This window comes from Chiloscyllium plagiosum, chromosome 12 (genome assembly GCF_004010195.1).
Source record: "Chiloscyllium plagiosum isolate BGI_BamShark_2017 chromosome 12, ASM401019v2, whole genome shotgun sequence".
In the NCBI taxonomy this organism is placed as follows: Eukaryota; Metazoa; Chordata; class Chondrichthyes; order Orectolobiformes; family Hemiscylliidae; genus Chiloscyllium; species Chiloscyllium plagiosum.
The window spans coordinates 35,234,515-35,252,178 of record NC_057721.1 but is presented as its reverse complement, the minus strand read 5'-3'; the positions used below and the strand labels follow the sequence as shown (position 1 = coordinate 35,252,178).

General features: G+C 37.8%; 1 protein-coding gene across 1 annotated transcript in view; it reads right to left on the bottom strand.

Annotated features, from left to right (window-relative positions):
• nsun3 (NOP2/Sun RNA methyltransferase 3) overlaps nucleotides 1-17,664 on the bottom strand; it is a 35,301-nt gene that overhangs the window by 12,209 nt on the left and 5,428 nt on the right. The window contains exons 4-5 of the mRNA XM_043700792.1: nucleotides 8,257-8,411; nucleotides 3,313-3,434 (exon numbers count right to left, since the gene is read on the bottom strand). Of these exons, the coding sequence (XP_043556727.1) occupies nucleotides 3,313-3,434; nucleotides 8,257-8,411 (277 nt within the window). The remainder of the gene's footprint in view (nucleotides 1-3,312; nucleotides 3,435-8,256; nucleotides 8,412-17,664) is intronic.

The window sequence follows — 17,664 nt, the reverse complement described above, 5'->3', positions numbered from 1 at the left end:
AGCCATGACCACCACCTTGGTTAAATATTACAAGCTACTACACATTTTAACCACTAAATAACACAATGCCAAACATTTGTGTAGAGCAGATAGGTCAGCACAAACTCGACAGGCCCAAGGGCATTTTCTGTGCTGGCTGACAATGATACTATCCAAAAGTAAAATCAAAGGCTTGTCGGAATTATTTCCTCCTCATTGTTTTTCAAAGCTTGGCATCACAGAGTTGTCCTCACTGAGTCAGAATATATAAAATAGAGTTGAATTTGGCTTCGTGGCAAACCTACTGCAGTCTCTGATCAAACCTGCACTTCTGCTTAGTTTAATGTATTCACATAGACAATGTGCCAATCAGTTTCCTTTTGTGCTATACAATACTATCTTCCAAGAATTCAGAGAGTAGGACAAACTGCATTACTCTTTGGAAGAGTCGTCTAGGGTCAACAGACTATGCACTGATTCCATAATTTATTGATTTAAATTTGTGGCTTGTGCTAGAGAAACCAAGTAGTAGGTAATGCTGAAATAGGCAGATCCTACTGATAGATTGTACAATTAGTTAATTGATATTAGCTGAGGATTGCAGCTCCAAGACTGTTATCAATTAACTAGTTGTACATTTCTATCAATAATTTCTGCAGGCAATTTTACGTGTAAAGTATGAACACGTTAACTCAATTCTGCTAATGACAAATTGATTTACAAAACAAAGTCAGTTTGTTCCATTTTCTTTCTAAAGACGGGTAACTATAAAGCCATTTGAAAAGTCATGATACATTAGGTCTATTTGGTAAATCATGTGGGCATTACAGGAAAGAGATTGGTCAAGCAAAGAAAAATGTACAATAGCCAGTTTTTTCTTAAATCTGGCACCTGAAAACTGGCAAACGTCACACCTAATATAATGTCTTCCTAAGCCATATTTAATAATGGATTTATGTACTCAGGTGCTCTTCATTTAGCCTTTATAATGTTAATTTCAAGTTTAAAAAAAAGACAATTTATTTTAGGAGGCAAATTAGGGATGGGACAATTAAGCCAATTTGAAAATCACAGCAAAGTCTTTAATCACATTTTGTTTGATTACTTCTATAACGACAGTCCAAAGGAAGTGTAAGTCACTTACCCCTTGGAACAAAAAAATGACAACAAACTGCATTTACATAGCATGCCTCACACAAAGTAAACCAATCACCAATTACAGATGGGGGAGAACTGAAGGCAAGATTTGGTTTTCTAGAGACTTTTGAAGATGAATGGAGGGAACAAGTGATGTGACTTTAGAGAAGGGTTTTGGAAGACCATTTATATTCTGACTGAGTATCAGATCTTAAATCTGCAGCTGAATATAAACATATAACAACAAATTAATTTGGAACCAGAGGAGTCGAGTATGCAAGTGGCTCTGGTGGCAGAGTAGTAGCGTCCCTGTCTTTGAGCCAGAGTTCAATTCCAAGCTGATCCAAAGGTGACCCCTAACACATCTGAACAGGTTAATTAAAACCACTGTATAAGATCGGTCAGGGAGAATACACAATCTAAAACCAAGGCTAAAAAGTCCTGAACTAATTACTGAAATGACTGGAGCTTTGAAATGACAGAGTGGCGCAATTTCTTGCTGGAGGGAGACTGGGACACAGAGTTGAGATAATCATCAAAGGGTACTGCAGAGTCTGATTTAACAAATGTGAAAACACAATTACATTTTCAAATCATGTAAAACATGTAAAAACAAAGAGGGAAAAGTAACTAGAATGAATGAGAAAAACAGACATAGATAAAGTAAAAATATTGTTTTGTTTATTATCCAATCATTAGCTGAATTTTTGAAAAGTTTATTTTCAGAGTCAGATAAGTCATTTGTTAGCAATTAACAATTATCAGGCAGCTGAGAGAGTAGTTCCTCTGGAATAGATAGTCTAATATTTTGGTAAATTCAATTAATTTCTGTGAGACATGCACAGGAACGTCACTCCATTCAATGTGCGTCAATTTTCTGGTTGTATAATTATCATGGAGCTTTCGAAGGTTACCCGAGACAGCAACTTTCTGCCTTCCACCTTTAACTACATATGTAGTCAGTGATCGATGCTTTGCAATTTGCATGTAACAGTGCTAGCTTTCCCTATTTAATTTGCAAAATCTAGACTTAGTGCTATTGTTAGTTAAACATCTTGAAAAAGATCACTTTACAAAATATCTCTACTTATTTCGCCTTATTCTAGTTACACTGTGTAAATGACATACTGCAAGTATCCCATTGTGAGTAACTGAATTAGAACAAATCAACAAGAAACAATAAACAAAATCTGCCTCTCACTTTGGTGAGTGTAACATGGCGATATCACGATGACTAAGGCACCACAACTACGTGGGATTGGCTTCATGGACCATTTGATCTTTTCTCCCTCATTTGTATATTCACACACTACTGAAAATGTAAAAAGAACGAAGTGCCAAGAAAAGGAATAAAATCATCCTATGGCTATTAGAGGTATTTCTGGAACAAAATTACCTTCTTCCCATCACCAGAATTAAAATAGCAGTATAATTATGAGTTTATATAAGAATCTAAAGTGTTATAATCATCATTCATTTTGGCAGAAATTTTTAATCTGAACTCTGCACATTTGTGAAATTAAATGAAGCTCTAGAGTTTAAAAAAAAGGCATGCACAATTTGAGTAACTGGCCACATTATTCACCAGTATTAAATAATGTTCCTACATTCTAAATTAAGACAAATATTATATGGTAAAATAATAAGCTACCTACAGTGTGAACCTACAGTGCATCGTATCCTGAAAACAAAAGAGAACAAACAGGGCATACCATTGTCTCTCGTAGTGAAAGCTTAGGTAAGGTCAAGATTGGCTACTGGTTTACCAAAGGAACACAGGAGTTGCTTGATGATAAAAAAAAGCCAGAGTCCATCTAGATTGCCTTCTTCTCCCAGTAATGACAAAGGAGATGTTCACTACTTATAGTCATTGATTAGTCTACAACAGAAAGTGATGCAACAAAAGCAAAAGCCCTGTGGTGGAGTAGTTTTGGGAACCATAGGTCCAAAGTCAACTTTTCTGCTCTGCAAGCATGCTACACCTACCACACATCATGTCTCGAATAACTCATATCGTATCCCAACATATCATTTTCAAATAAATCCAATTTATTTTTGAATTAATCAATACTAACTGCTTCCAATATCTCTCTCTCTCGAGAGTCTGTTTCAATAGATTGACTACTTGCTCATGGAAATCTATTTAAATTAAATGTAAAACATAAACAGATGGGCTTTAAGGTTATCGTCCCATACCTGAGTAACTGCCCTTGCAAAACTGGTAGATTAGGCCTCTCTGTAATCCTCATGCAAGCCTGAAGGACATCAGAGGAGAAAAGCCAACTTCGATCATTTGAACATGGCGCATCCACAAGCACCTAAGAAAGCAAACAAAGTAGTAAAAAAAAAAACAGACTGAGATTCTTTTATCAAAATCCCTTTGCACTTCCAGTTGAATATAAACTTGGCCTAGTTATCAGCATCCCAACCCAAATTCTCATGCACTGTTTTCAAGCATCATGGCAAATTTCAGCATGTAATTCATGCTGTTAACTGGCAGTATTGTGGACAGCAGTGGTTTCAGTTTTTAACTGAGATGATTACCTGATGTCCTGTCTGCCTGTTTGGGTGAATCAAATCAATCTACAGCACCATTTGATATGGAGCAGGAAGGCAGTCAGCTGGTTGACCCAGTCAACTTTCTTCTTTGACCGTTTCATTAATCCACTGTTTGTGAGATTTCACAATGAACTGACTGCCTGCACAGTTCACCTAAATAACAGCAACTGCACTTTCAGCATACCAAAGAAATGATTACGCTTTTTTTTTATTTCATTGCACCTAAATAACCCCAGCACCACTTCAAAAGTCAAAGAAATCCAGCAGAAAGAAAATGATTTCTAAGTAAAGAATCACTGAAAATTATTTTCTGAATTACCAAGTTTTTAAATACTCACCGTAACAACACTACCTCAAGGTGTCTCAGGATGCAACATGTCTCATAATTTGTCAAAGAGTGAATATGCTGACCTAGATAAAAGACTTACATCAGACAGAGAGCTGACATACCAAATAAAAAGTACTCGAAAAAAAAACTGTAGAGGGCTCTATAATCTTGGGTAAAATGTGAGAAAGGAAGAACAATTTCAAACCTCATCTCAGATAGTGAAGCATTTACTCAGAAATATGTCATATGAGTTGAATGCAAGCTAAGGTATTTAGGGAATTGAACCACTGATCTGTTGCTGATAGGTTCTCTATTGGGACAACAAGGTTCTTTTTTCTCCTGACAATAAACAGCAAACCTCTTGGGACACGCATGACATATTCACCAAAAGCACAAATGCTGCTGTGACTTGCACAAAGTTCAACATACAACAATGCTGAACTCAACTCATTTGGTGACAAAGTCTAGCAGTCTGACTTAATTCACCCGTTGACATGAAATTGAGTAGTCTAATCACTGAGGTTGAGTACCTTAACATTGTTAAAATGATATGCTAACAAACAACAAATACAATTATGAAAAGGCTGTAAGGGCCTGCGTAGGTGTACTGGATCTTCAGTACTAAGAATATACAATGTTGTGAAATTTAAAGAAATTAATTTCATGCAATTTATAAATAATGATTAGCAGGAAATAAAGGGCTTGCTTCCTGGCTGTTTGTGTCTATAACTTTAAGATATCTGATGCAAAAGAATTCTTGAATGAAAATTAATATTGCTTTTCAAATAAATTGAACTGTACTAACAAAACTACAAAATAGTAGAATCCAGTTGAATCTAATTCAAGCTTGGATTTATCATTTTGTGCTGGACACATCGAGGTCAAGCACCGTCCACACACAGAGACAATGATGTAGAATCATTTCCCACAAACGGACACATTGAGTAAAACCTGACAACTGAGCACCCCCTTGTGGCAACAAAAAGGCAACATGGATATTCAAAACGTCAACACAAAATCAATGGCAACATTTACATTTAGACAGAAGTCTGACATGTAATCTGATGTCAATTGATTGTAGAATGTCATCTAATTAAAGAACAATGGACTTTAGTGCAAAATTAGATCTACTTGGAGGGCACAAGGGGCATTTTTTTGACACCCTGACAGGAATCATCTGAAGAGGAAATTCAGATATAAGACCATATGAATGGAAAAGAATTCAAAGCACATACATCTCCTGATATTGTACAGAATCTTGCCTTTAAAAACTTGCATTTACATTGCAACATTCTGACAGCTTTGTTACTGTTCATCCAATCTAAAAAAATCTAATGTAGAGTTTATTGTATTTAACAACGAAGACAACGCACGTGAAAGAGTTGCTTCATGCACAAAAGCAGGTGAGTGTGGTTTGAAATGAGATTATTAAAATCAAACTTCACAAAGTAACTAAACAAATAACCAAAACATTATCTGGAGTTTATTTTTGCATCTATCTTTTTACATTAGCCCTTTAAGAACAGTTTAGAGAATTCCCTCCCTAAATGCATTGTGAGTCTTCCTACTGCACATAGGCTGCAGCAATTCAAAAAGGCAGATTGCCTTCTCAAGGGCAACTGTGGATAGGTTATAAAAGCTGGCCTAGCCAGCCACACCCACATCCCATGAGGAGCATAAAAAAAGCTAAAGCCTTAAACATTAATGCATACCACATGAATAATAATAAAAATATTTTATTCCATATTTTAATCATTAAACATAAATATATCCCACAGGTAATTTGTTAGGAAAACAACTCCTGAATAATATTACTCTCAGAGTGAGAGAAAAATTGAATACTTAATAACCAAACATCATATGGCTTTGCAAAGCCATATAGAGGAAATATGGAGTTTATAAGTAATTACTAAGCAATTTCCAGTTCTCTTTAAAAATGGCATTAGCACACCTAGTACACAGCAAGAGAAAATAAAATGTTCACATGCACTATTACGAATCTTTGCCACACAACATGATTACATTGTAAAATAACCACAGATGAGGAAGATCATTTAGGACATGACAGTGCATCCGCCCAGAAATACGTTGCAGCATCCAATTGGTCTTTGAATGTTTTCAGAGATATGCCTCCACTACTCTCCCTGAAAGTCCATTCCATTTGCTGGTAGCTCCTTGCGTAAAGCTTTTCCCGGTATCATTGTGAATTTTAGTTTTCATTACTGTTTCTTTACCCTAGTCATTTAAATGCTCAATTTTAACCTTTTAAACAGAACAATATTATCTACACTGTCTCCAATATTTAAATATCTTCCTTGTTTTTGATAAGCAAACTGGACACAGTATTAAAATGCAGTATGATTGAAACACTTTACAGCTTCACTGTAATCCTCCTTACACTCAACTGTTTTAGCCATGTAGTTTAACATTTTCCAATTTTTTAAAAAACTGTTCTCACGTACAATCTTCCTTCCACACAATCACCTGGTTCCACTTTTTATTTTAATCCAGTGCTATGATTGCAGTAGAGACCAGTAATGCTTTTCTTTCTGAAAAACCAGCTAATAATTTATCAAGTGAAGCTACAAGACTCCATGTTTAAATGCAAAGAACACAAACACAAACAATAATACTCTATCCTAAACAGCCAGAGGTATTAAAGGTAATGGAAGTACAATAAATACAGTTACTTTTATTGTAAACTGAACTTCATAATTTACATTTCCTTCTTCACCTATACCCCAAAATCTTGAGCCAGCTTCTCAGAAATTGGAAGACAAGCTACATGGTCTGATTGGAGAACAATTCTGTTTCTAGTTTATTTTTTGTTGATTATGCCCCTTTTTAATACCACTAATAAGTTATCTCTACTTGGACGGAAATAATATAGTTTCACACCACATTTCTGCCTTCCCTACCCTTTCTGATGCCATGTGCTGCAATATTTAGATGCCAGTCCTGGGCCTTCGGTAGCATGTTTTAGTCCCAATGCATTAGATTCCTTCAGTATTGCCTTCAGTTCTATCATCTTATTCTAGATACTGTATACATTGTTGCACAGGCTGTTTGACCTTCGTAATGTTTTTTTCATTTAAGTTCTTTTGCTATTTTCATGCTTCTGTTATATAAGTTTATTTGTTCATGAACCATTTAGATTCCTCTTGCTTCTTACTTCAGATTGATCTTTTCTCCCATTTCCCAGTTCTTTTATTTTTAGATTTACATCATTTTTACCAAAACTATCACCCATTTTTACTAAGTTAAAGTCTTAAGTTAAAGGCCTATATATTATTCCTGCTAGGAAAGTGTGTTGAGTCTTGAAATCTAGTTATTGAAATCATAAATAATGACAACCCAAAAATGAGCCTTCATCACTGCATCTTAATATAATTGCTTTAACCAACTTTCACTTCTTCCCAAACATCAATCAATTTGTTATCCATCCCGAGAGACAGCCTGTTTCTTCATACCACTTTGATTTTGAGTGATAAATTTTTGTGACTCTACCAAATGCTTTTGTGAAAGATGAGGCACACAACATACCTAGAACCCCTCTCAGTGCATTTTGACTTCTCCAATATAGTGAAAACCCCAGGATCTTAATGAGGCCTTTCTTCCCCTATGACACCATACAATTGCTGTTTACTAGACTGGTATAAAAACAGTCCTCAAGGTTCTTCTGATATTTCTGAAATCTTCTGTAGTGACTTTTTGTGGCTTCAACTTTAATTAAATACATGCTTCTGAAAATAGAATGTAGCAGAGGTTTTCTTAAACTATATGTCTTATATTGGATTAGTGGTGCTGGAAGACCACAGCAGTTCAGGCAGCATCCAAGGAGCTGCAAAATCGACGTTTCGGGCAAAAGCCCTTCATCAGGAATGATGATTCCTGATGAAGGGCTTTTGCCCGAAATGTCGATTTTGCTGCTCCTCGGATGCTGCCTGAACTGCTGTGCTCTTCCAGCACCACTAATCCAAAATCTGGTTTCCAGCATCTGCACTCATTGTTTTTACCTATATGTCTTAAAGGCTAGAATAATCTTTAAAACGTTATCACCAGGCCTTGCTCAAAATTAGCACAACAGCTATTAACTCAACGCTGAGTAGTCCATTGGACTAAACTTATGATTTAGTGTCTGGTACATGGGTATACTTCAAAGCTTTCACACACTATGTCACTACAGCACAGAAATTGTCTTGAAGCTACTGCCTGCACCAGTCTAGCAAAATATAATCAAAATGTAGCCTCACCTTGTTGTACATTTGAGAATACTGTGGACCGATCTGTCTGCCATCCAAGTCAGTCACAGAAATCATGCTTCTTAAGTCATTAGGTACAAAAGAGCCAAGTGTTTGCTTTAGCCATTGGTGTCGCAAAGCGTTATATTCATTGCAGAGAAAGAAACCTTTTGTTTAAAAATCAAAAAGATAAACAACATAAGATCGTACAGTTAAAGAGATTCCAACATACAGGACACTTGCTTCAGCAATCAAAATAAAATGCAAATTCAAGGACATAGCTGCATATCTGCTTTGACCCAGCATCTCTGGATTAAACTAGCTTGGGTACAAGCACCACTCTGCAGACGAGAGCAAATTTCAGGCTGACATTGCAGTTCAAAGTTTGGGAGAAGATTTGTAGCTCGGGTGCTCGTTGTTGTGGTTCTGTTCGCCGAGCTGGGAATTTGTGTTGCAGACGTTTCGTCCCCTGTCTAGGTGACATCTTCAGTGCTTGGGAGCCTCCTATGAAGCGCTTCTGTGATGTTTCCTCCGGCATGGCACTCATCCACAGACTCTATCAACAAACACCTGGACCCAATATACCGGCCACTACAGCGGACAGCTGGAACTGACAACCGGAAGCGGCAGAGACAGGCCACTATAAATGCCGGAGGAAACATCACAGAAGCGCTTCACAGGAGGCTCCCAAGCACTAAGGAGGTCACCTAGACAGGGGACGAAACATTTGCAAGACAAATTCCCAGCTCGGCGAACAGAACCATGACATTGCAGTGCTGCACTGTCAAAAATATTAAATCTTGGGCCCATCTGCATCTCGGGCAGACATAAAAGATCTTGCAGTATTATAGGAAGAACTTTGCAACACGAAAATGGGACTTCCTAATTACTGATAGCAGTGCAGTTCATGGGGCTGAAGTGAAAATTAACTGTAGCGTTTCTCCATAAGTATAGCAGTGACACTACTTGGCCCAGCCAACAAAGCCCATGCCCCAGAGTTGAACAAAAAAAAACTTCAAAAATGATTCTGGAGACTTCTGTGGAGTTCCATGAAGCAGACACTCGTCACCTCCCCATCCTTAGGAAATGAAAGGTACTATATAAATGCAAGGTATTTTTCTTTTTACATGCACAGGATATTAGGGTCACTCACAAGGTGAGCATTTATTGCTCATCTTTGACTCGTCTTGAGAAAAAGGCAAGTGACTTTCATGAACCACAATGCTATTAGGGAAGGAGTTCCAGAATTTTGATCCAGCAATAATGAAGTAACAATTATATATTTCCAATTCAGGTTCTGATGTAGCTTGGTACTTCATTTATACATAGTGACATTCCCATGTTTCTTCTACACTTTTCTTTCTGTTTAATGAGTTTGGAAGGTACTGTCAAGGTCAAGGTAACCAAACATCCAGATTATCAGGGACTGTCAGTCAGAATAGGAACGTTTGAAGAGAGGGAAAGGGATAAAATACTTAGGTGGAATACATTTTGCAGAGTTATATTGGATTTGAAACATTAATCCTATTGCTCTTCCTACATACGTTACCTGTTGAGTTTCTTCAGCATTTTCTGTTTGCTTTAAATCCCCTAGATGTCTCTTTATATCCTCCTCATAATTCCTACTCCCACCTGGTTTTGCATCATCAGCAGACTTTGAAATATCATATTTGGTCCCCACAATCAAATCATTGGTGAAGATTGGGAATATCAGGGACTCAAGCACTTACCCTTGCAGTACTCTATTAGTCACAGACTGCCAATGCTTACTGCCCATTAATAAAACCTCAATCCATGCCAGGATACTATACCCAATTCAATGGGCTCTAATTCTGTCCACTAACTTCAGCTATAGACCATCTCTGATTGCAAGACAGTTCTATAAAACAAGTTACTCCTTTTATTAAATTCATACATTTTAATCCTAAAATATGTAAACTGCCAATACCACACACTTGATGAAACCAAAAAAAAAAATCAAAATATAGATTTTCAACTGAACCTTATCATTCTTATTACACCTCACCGTCACTGGAAATCAAGCCCCATTAGTCCTGGAGGTGTCAAAAAGTTAAAGATTTTATAAAAGCACATAAAATTTCTTAATTCACTTGTTTTTTTAGACCCATGTTTAGAGAAAGCAAGGAGCAGGTTTCTGAACTTAACAAATATTGTCATTTATTACAAATAAATAGATGTTAGCTAAAGGTTAATCATTATGAACTGCCAACATAGTTAAAACCGTCACTACGTTAAAACTCCAATCTCTTAAGAAACACCCCCTACACACACAGACAAAAGGGTATTATAGACAGAAGTCTGTGAAGGCAGTTCAATGGCCCCTGTCCAGTGTTCGCTGACTTAATCTTTTTGCCATGGAAGGACAAGCTATTCGGCAACTATCCTCCTCCAGGCCTCTCCGATTTACTAGTTAAAGTTAACAGCTTTCAGGAACTAGTGAGGGAATATAAACTGGCTTTCAACATTTTTTTTTTACTACAAAGACAGCACTTTCCGTTCTGAAATTCCGAAAGGTTCTGACCATCTCAGTCACAGCGACAAGATGGTCCACTTCCTGGAAGTGAATTACATAGCTACTGACAGGCAGAAGACCTTTGCCATTGACAACTGGTCATCATTCCAGAGCTTTTTGTACAGACTCCTTGATGCGAGTTCATCTACAACTAAACATCCCTCACTGGTTGAACAAATAACGGTTTAAAGGGTTACAAACATTGGTAGGTTACCTTTTAACAAGTGTGATAATCCCTTTCACAGTCCTTGACTTTTTTTTTGTAAAGTCCTTTTCCAATTTTAGTCCACAATCAAAAATACAGTAAAATAATAAGATAAGATAGGATGGCAATCAAAGCAATATTGATTCAATTGCACTACTATGAAAATTGTTTTAGCATGCTACACCAACATAATGCCCATAAAGCTAACCTATGATTAACAGCTAAACGCTACAAAACATTATTTATTATGTTAAAGGGCACTAAACTATTGTACACTATAGCTCTAGAAATATTTGTAGGAAACAGCTAAATGTACCGGTTAAATGAAACTGAGTTGTACACTGAGTTTATCATAGATAGTTAGATTGTCATATACATTTTTATTAAAGTTATCATTTACGTCAATCCTCCTTTTTTTTGCCTTGCCATGTACTTTACCCGTCTTGGGTTGGCATAGCTGGAAGGAAACACATTTTCACTTCTTAACTATATGGAGTTAAAAATCACACAACACCAGGTTATAGTCCAACAGGTTTAATTGGAAGCACACTAGCTTTCGGAGCGACGCTCCTTCATCAGGTGATAGGAGTGTCGCTCCGAAAGCTAGTGTGCTTCCAATTAAACCTGTTGGACTATAACCTGGTGTTGTGTGATTTTTAACTTTGTACACCCCAGACCAACACCGGCATCTCCGAATCATAACTATATGGAAGTGACATAGTCTACTTTCCACACCAACCATCCTCTTCATTCAGATAAATTTTCTAATGTGTTAGAAGTAGACTTTTATATCACTTGTACTCAAGTACAGAAGTATGAATACAATGAAAAGTGCATTATTTTCCATTCCCGCGGCCATTTTAGCAACAAAATCTTAGGTACAAAGTAGAAAAATAAAGAAACAAAAGTTAAAAGTTAAACATCACAGTCCTTCTTAGTGTTAAGTTTAAAATAAAGAAATAGTTAAAAGTTCAACACAGTCTTCCTTAAGTGTTTAGCCATGCTGAGCTCTCACTCCCTACACGGGCCTGCTCTCCAGGAGACCTCAGGCTGCCTGCTCTCACCACCACTGCAGATACCAGAGACCTCCCTCACTGCCTTGTTGGGCTTGCTCTTCCTGCTATCTGCTTGATCTCTGACCATCAAATCCCAATCCAGACCCCCAGACGCTGCCACACTTCGGCCAGACAAAGCTACGATCAAGCTCTCTCCAAAAGGTAAATTCGATCTCCCCCGCACTCGCTGCCACAGATCCCTCTCACCACCACAATGGGCTCACTCTCCCTGCGATGGCTTGATCTCCCATGCTATGGGTTCACTTTCCTCAGTGCTGCACAAACTCGCTCTCCACAGAAGTAGATTAAGGTAAGAAAACAGTGAAAGAAGAAGAAAAAAATGTAAAAGCAAACAGAGCAAATGAAAGCTGGGCAGGAGCCCTCATGCTGCACTGCTACTCTGCCACCATCTTAGGATCTAAAAAAAAATTATGTACATTTTGTTTGATGTAGAACTACATTCATCAAGACAGTTTCAGCTGGCATTGAACCTAGATGCCACAGGCAAGTGTAGCAAGGTTCTATTATATCATCCAATCACTTAATTCTGCAAATTGTCAGCCATTACTCAGTTGATCACACTCTTGCCTCTGAGTCCCAAGGTCCCAGATTCAATGCTCACTCCAAGACTTGAACACAATAATCAAGGTTGACAATCAAGTATATACCGAGGGAGCACTGCATTGTCACAGGTGCTGTCTTTCAGTCAAGATGTTAAACCAAGGTCCCTTCAGCCCAGAGTGAACATAAAATATCCCATGGCACTATATCAAAGAACAACAGGTCAGTTATTCCCCCATGTTCTACCTAATATTTATTCTTAAAATCATCAAAAAAATCCATTAGGCAGTCAACACCACATTCCTGTTAGGGTAAGAATCTTGTGCACACGAGCTACCACAGATCCTAATTTAATAACAACAACTACAAACCAAAATGTACTCCTCTGGCTTTAAAATATTGAGATGTCAGGTGGTTGTGAAAAGTGTTCTATATGTCGCAGTCTTCTTTTTATTCATTCGCGTCAGCATTCATTGTTCATCCCTAGTTGCCCATGAGGAGCTGCCTTCTTGAACTGCTGCAGTCCATGTGCTGTAGGCTGACCACAATATCCTTCAGGAGGAAATTCCAGGATTTTGGCCCAGGAACAGTGATATATTTCCAAATCAGGATGGTGAGTGGCTTGGAGGGAAACTTGCAGATGGTGTCATTCCCATGTAATCCACATAAATATTCTTCTGGATGGAAGTGATTATTGGTTTGGAAGGTACTGTCTAAGGATTAGATTAGATTAGATTACTTACAGTGTGGAAACAGGCCCTTCGGCCCAACAAGTCCACACCGACCCGCCGAAGCGTAACCCACCCATACCCCTACATTTACCCCTTACCTAACACTACGGGCAATTTAGCATGGCCAATTCACGGGTCTCTGGCGCTGTGAGGCAGCAGTGCTAACCACTGTGCCACCGTGCCGCCCACTGATCTTCTGGTAAATTTCTGCAGTGCATTGTGTAAATGTATACACTGCTGCTACTGAGCACTGGTGGTAGAGACAGTGGATGCTTGTCGTCATGATATCAGTCAGTCAGTGAGCTGCTTTGTCCTGGATGGCGTAAAGCTTGAGAGTTGCACCCATCCAGGCAAGTGCAGAATGTTCCATCACATTCCTAATATGTGCTCTGTAGATAATGGACAAGTTTTGGGGAGTCAGGAATTGAGTTACTCACTATAGTATTCAGAATATCTGACTTGCTCTTGTAGCTACTGCATTTGGGTAGCAATTCCTGTTGAGTTTCTGATCAATGGTAACTCCCAGAATGTTGGTAGTGGGGATTCAGTGATGACAACATCACTGAATGTCAAGGGGTGGTGGTTACATTGGCTCTTCTTGGAGAAGGTCATTACCTCGAATATTTGTGATGTGAACGCTACTTTCCACTTGTCAGTCTGAGTCTGAATATTGTCCAGATATTGTTGCATTGGAACATGGACTGCTTCAGTATCTGAGGACTCACAAATGGTGCTGAACATTGGTGAACATCCCCACTTCTGACCTTATGATGGAGGGAAGGTCATTGATGAACCAGCTGAAGATGGCTGGGCCAAGGACACCACCCTGAGGAACTCCTGTAGAGATGTCCTGGAGCTGAGATGACTGACCTCCAACAACCACAACCATCTTCCTATGTGCTAGTTACGACTCCAACCAGCAAAGAGTTTGCCCACTGATACCCAATGATTATAGTTTCACTCAAGCTCCTTGATGCCACAGTTGGTCAAATGTGGCCTTAATGTCAAGGGCTGTCATTGTCTTTTCACCTCTGGAATTCAACTCTTTTGTCCATGTTTGAAACCAGTCTGAAATGCAGTGAAGGGCTGAGTGATCCTGGCAGAACCCAAACTGAGCGTCAATCATCACTTTACTGATGATTGAGAGTAGACTGATGGGATGGTAATTGGTCAGGTTGGATTTGTCCTGCTTTTTGTGTACTGACATATCTGGGCATTTTTATGTATCGCTATATTGTATTTACATGCATTAAAACTTTTCCTCATCTAAGTCATAATCAGTATTCCCTTTAAAATTGCATCGTTGTGCACCACTCATTCTCAGTGTGAAGTCCCTTCAGAATTTTTGAGTGACCACACACGTTAATTATTTGTAACAGAACAGAGTGTATGTGATACTTTTCAGTTTACAGATTACATTGGTCCTAATTTCTTTTCCAAAATTTGTTGTATTTTTAGAAAAGAAATAACAGAATTGTGTAGATTCTATTTCGAAAGGGAATCTAAGCAATTAATTCTGCAATTAAGCAGCCATTTATATTTAAACATAATGACTCATCTTTTGCTGCAAGAATAGTGAACAAGTTATCAGAGCCCTGAGGAAATCAGAGGTATTCCTCTCTAATGCATGTGTAAAAGGGAAATCAGGAAGTTACTATTCATGTTGCTCAGCTTCTCTTGAACCTTTGCCAACTGGTGTCTTAACAAAATACTAGGCATTCACTCACTCAGAAGGGGTGAAGTTTCTGTTCTTACTAATTGAGAATGCATTCAATGTGCCAGAAAAATGTGAGTTTATCTATTCAAATGCAAGTGAATTTTTGAAAGCTTACAATGACTTAATTGTTGAAAAAAACCTCTCTGCCACTGAAAATTTACAATTTACCTTATTCCATCAGAATTTGAATAATGTTGGAAGGTTTAAAAAAAAAGAAAAAACAAAACCCATTTTCTTCCTTCACTTTTTAATCAAATATTTGCTCTCCTATTTTTGCTTCATGCACACAATTTTGCATATTCTAACTGACATTTCCTGGTTTCGATCTTGGACACCTAACTAAGAATTCCTTGATCTGATTAATCTAAGAGACCTGCTGTTGCTTGCCCTGTTGTGTAGCTCCTAAATACCCTGCATCAGACATCCAACATACATTTGTTTGTTGCAATTACAATACCCAAGTCAATGAACTTACTAGAAAACTTACATCTATAAAGACCTAAACTTTAGTTGTATGACATTTTTATTTGACAACACTTTTCCATTACAACAACTTGTTCAATAACAGTTTGGCAGTCATCGCCAGGAGTGAACAGTTTGGGGGCTTTTGTCCATGATTTGAACAGATTTAGGCAGATCCAGTCTGAGATTTGGACAGATTTGAATAGATTTCGGGTCCGAAAATAGCCCAGTAGATTTAAACACTTGCCGATTAACGTCCTAGATCTTTAAATAAAACATAGGTGAGACAACTTATCTAATTTCGGTTACTTGTGGTTATTAAATTAAAAGTGAGTGAAATGGCTCTTAAAATTGCAAGCGGTCCCGGGTTCAGATCTCAAGACGATCTATGGTATGGTTAAACCCCTCTGCTAATTTAAACCCAACACAGAGAAGCTCACCTTGCAACGTAATCTATTAAATTTCAAGAGGCAAAGAACTATCCCCGATCTCACTATTTAAAGTAAAAAGTAACAATTTTATTCTTTAAGTCCAAAAGAGAACATTAAAACAACAACTGTTTACAACTCATTTCTCTTAAACCTATCATCTTTTACCTCCCACTCCACAATACTGGTCCGATAAAAAAAACCCTGATTAAGATTTATAAAATAATCACATTTCAAAACCAGCCAGCTTTGTTGATTCTTCTTTGGAGAATTTTCTGTAGATTTTGCTGTGTATTTTCCTGGGTCGTCTTTTCTTCAGTCTTCTGCTGCACAACCTTTATTATGGACAGGTACCTTTCAGAGAGCTATTCAGCTAGCAGTCTGTACTTGTTGGTGCTCTTTGCTGTTCTCCCACTAACTGTTCAAAATGTCTGGTTTTATACTCTAAAACATCAAATCATTTCATTGGTTTGATGACATCCCAAACAGTAAAATTCAAATTCGATTGGATTTTGGTCTCTGGGGCATAATTTAAACTGATTGGCCAAATTTGAATTTATCTTTGTACCACGGCAACACAGCAGCAGCTATTTTTCAACCAAATGTTACATTTTTAAATTGTTCAGCACACTCTGTGCTTTCAGTCAGTCCTGGCCAGCTTTCTCTCTCAAAAGGTGCAGTACAAACTTACACCTTCATAACAATTCATATGTAATTTATTTGGATATAGCATCAATAATCCTGTGGAAAAGCAGTTGAGAGATGGATAAAGTTAATAGCTAGCTATATTTCTCACTGAGGCCCATTCATGTTCATGTAAATAAGCATCTGTTTTATTAAAACTTTTCTGTTGCAGAGTCATCTTAAAGTCACAGTTACTTCATTTGGCAATTTATAATATTGTTCCTAATTATGATATTTTAAATGTTATAGGTTTAATTATTATACTATTGATTATACTGATTCAAAATTTATACACCACCATTACCTGCTGGTTAGCTCTTATGTAGAACCTCAGATGCAAATTTGCAAGGAAAGACTTTGTAAAATTGTAATATTGCAACATTTTTTTTCTTGTATTTTCATTGCGTGAATGCTGATATGAAAAGAAGCCATTACAGCCTATTTTCAAGATATACGCCTCAAAAACCCAGCAAAACAAAACGAAACTGGTTGGAAACAATCAGCTGTTCCTGTCAGAATAGTGACAATCCTTATGAAAATCCTTCTCATAGAATACAGGGAGAACTAGCCATTTGGATACAGAACTGGCTCAACGGTAGAAGACAGAGGGTGGTGGTGGAGGGTTGTTTTTCAGACTGGAGGCCTGTGATCAGTGGAGTGCCACAAGGATTGGTGCTGGGTCTTCTACTTTTTGTCATTTACATAAATGATTTGGATACGAGCATAAGAGGTACAGTTAGTAAGTTTGCAGATGACACCAAAATTGGTGGTGTAGTGGACAGCGAAGAGGGTTACCTCAAATTACAACAGGATCTGGACCAGATGGGCCAATGGGCTGAGAGGTGGAAGATGGAGTTTAATTCAGATAGATGAGAGGTGCTGCATTTTGGGAAAGCAAATCTTAGTAGGTCTTATACACTTAATGGTAAGGTCCGAGGGAGTGTTGCTGAACAAAGAGACCTTGGAGTGCAGGTTCATAGCTCCTTGAAAGTGGAGTCGCAGGTTGATAGGATAGTGAAGGCGGCATTTGGTATGCTTTCCTTT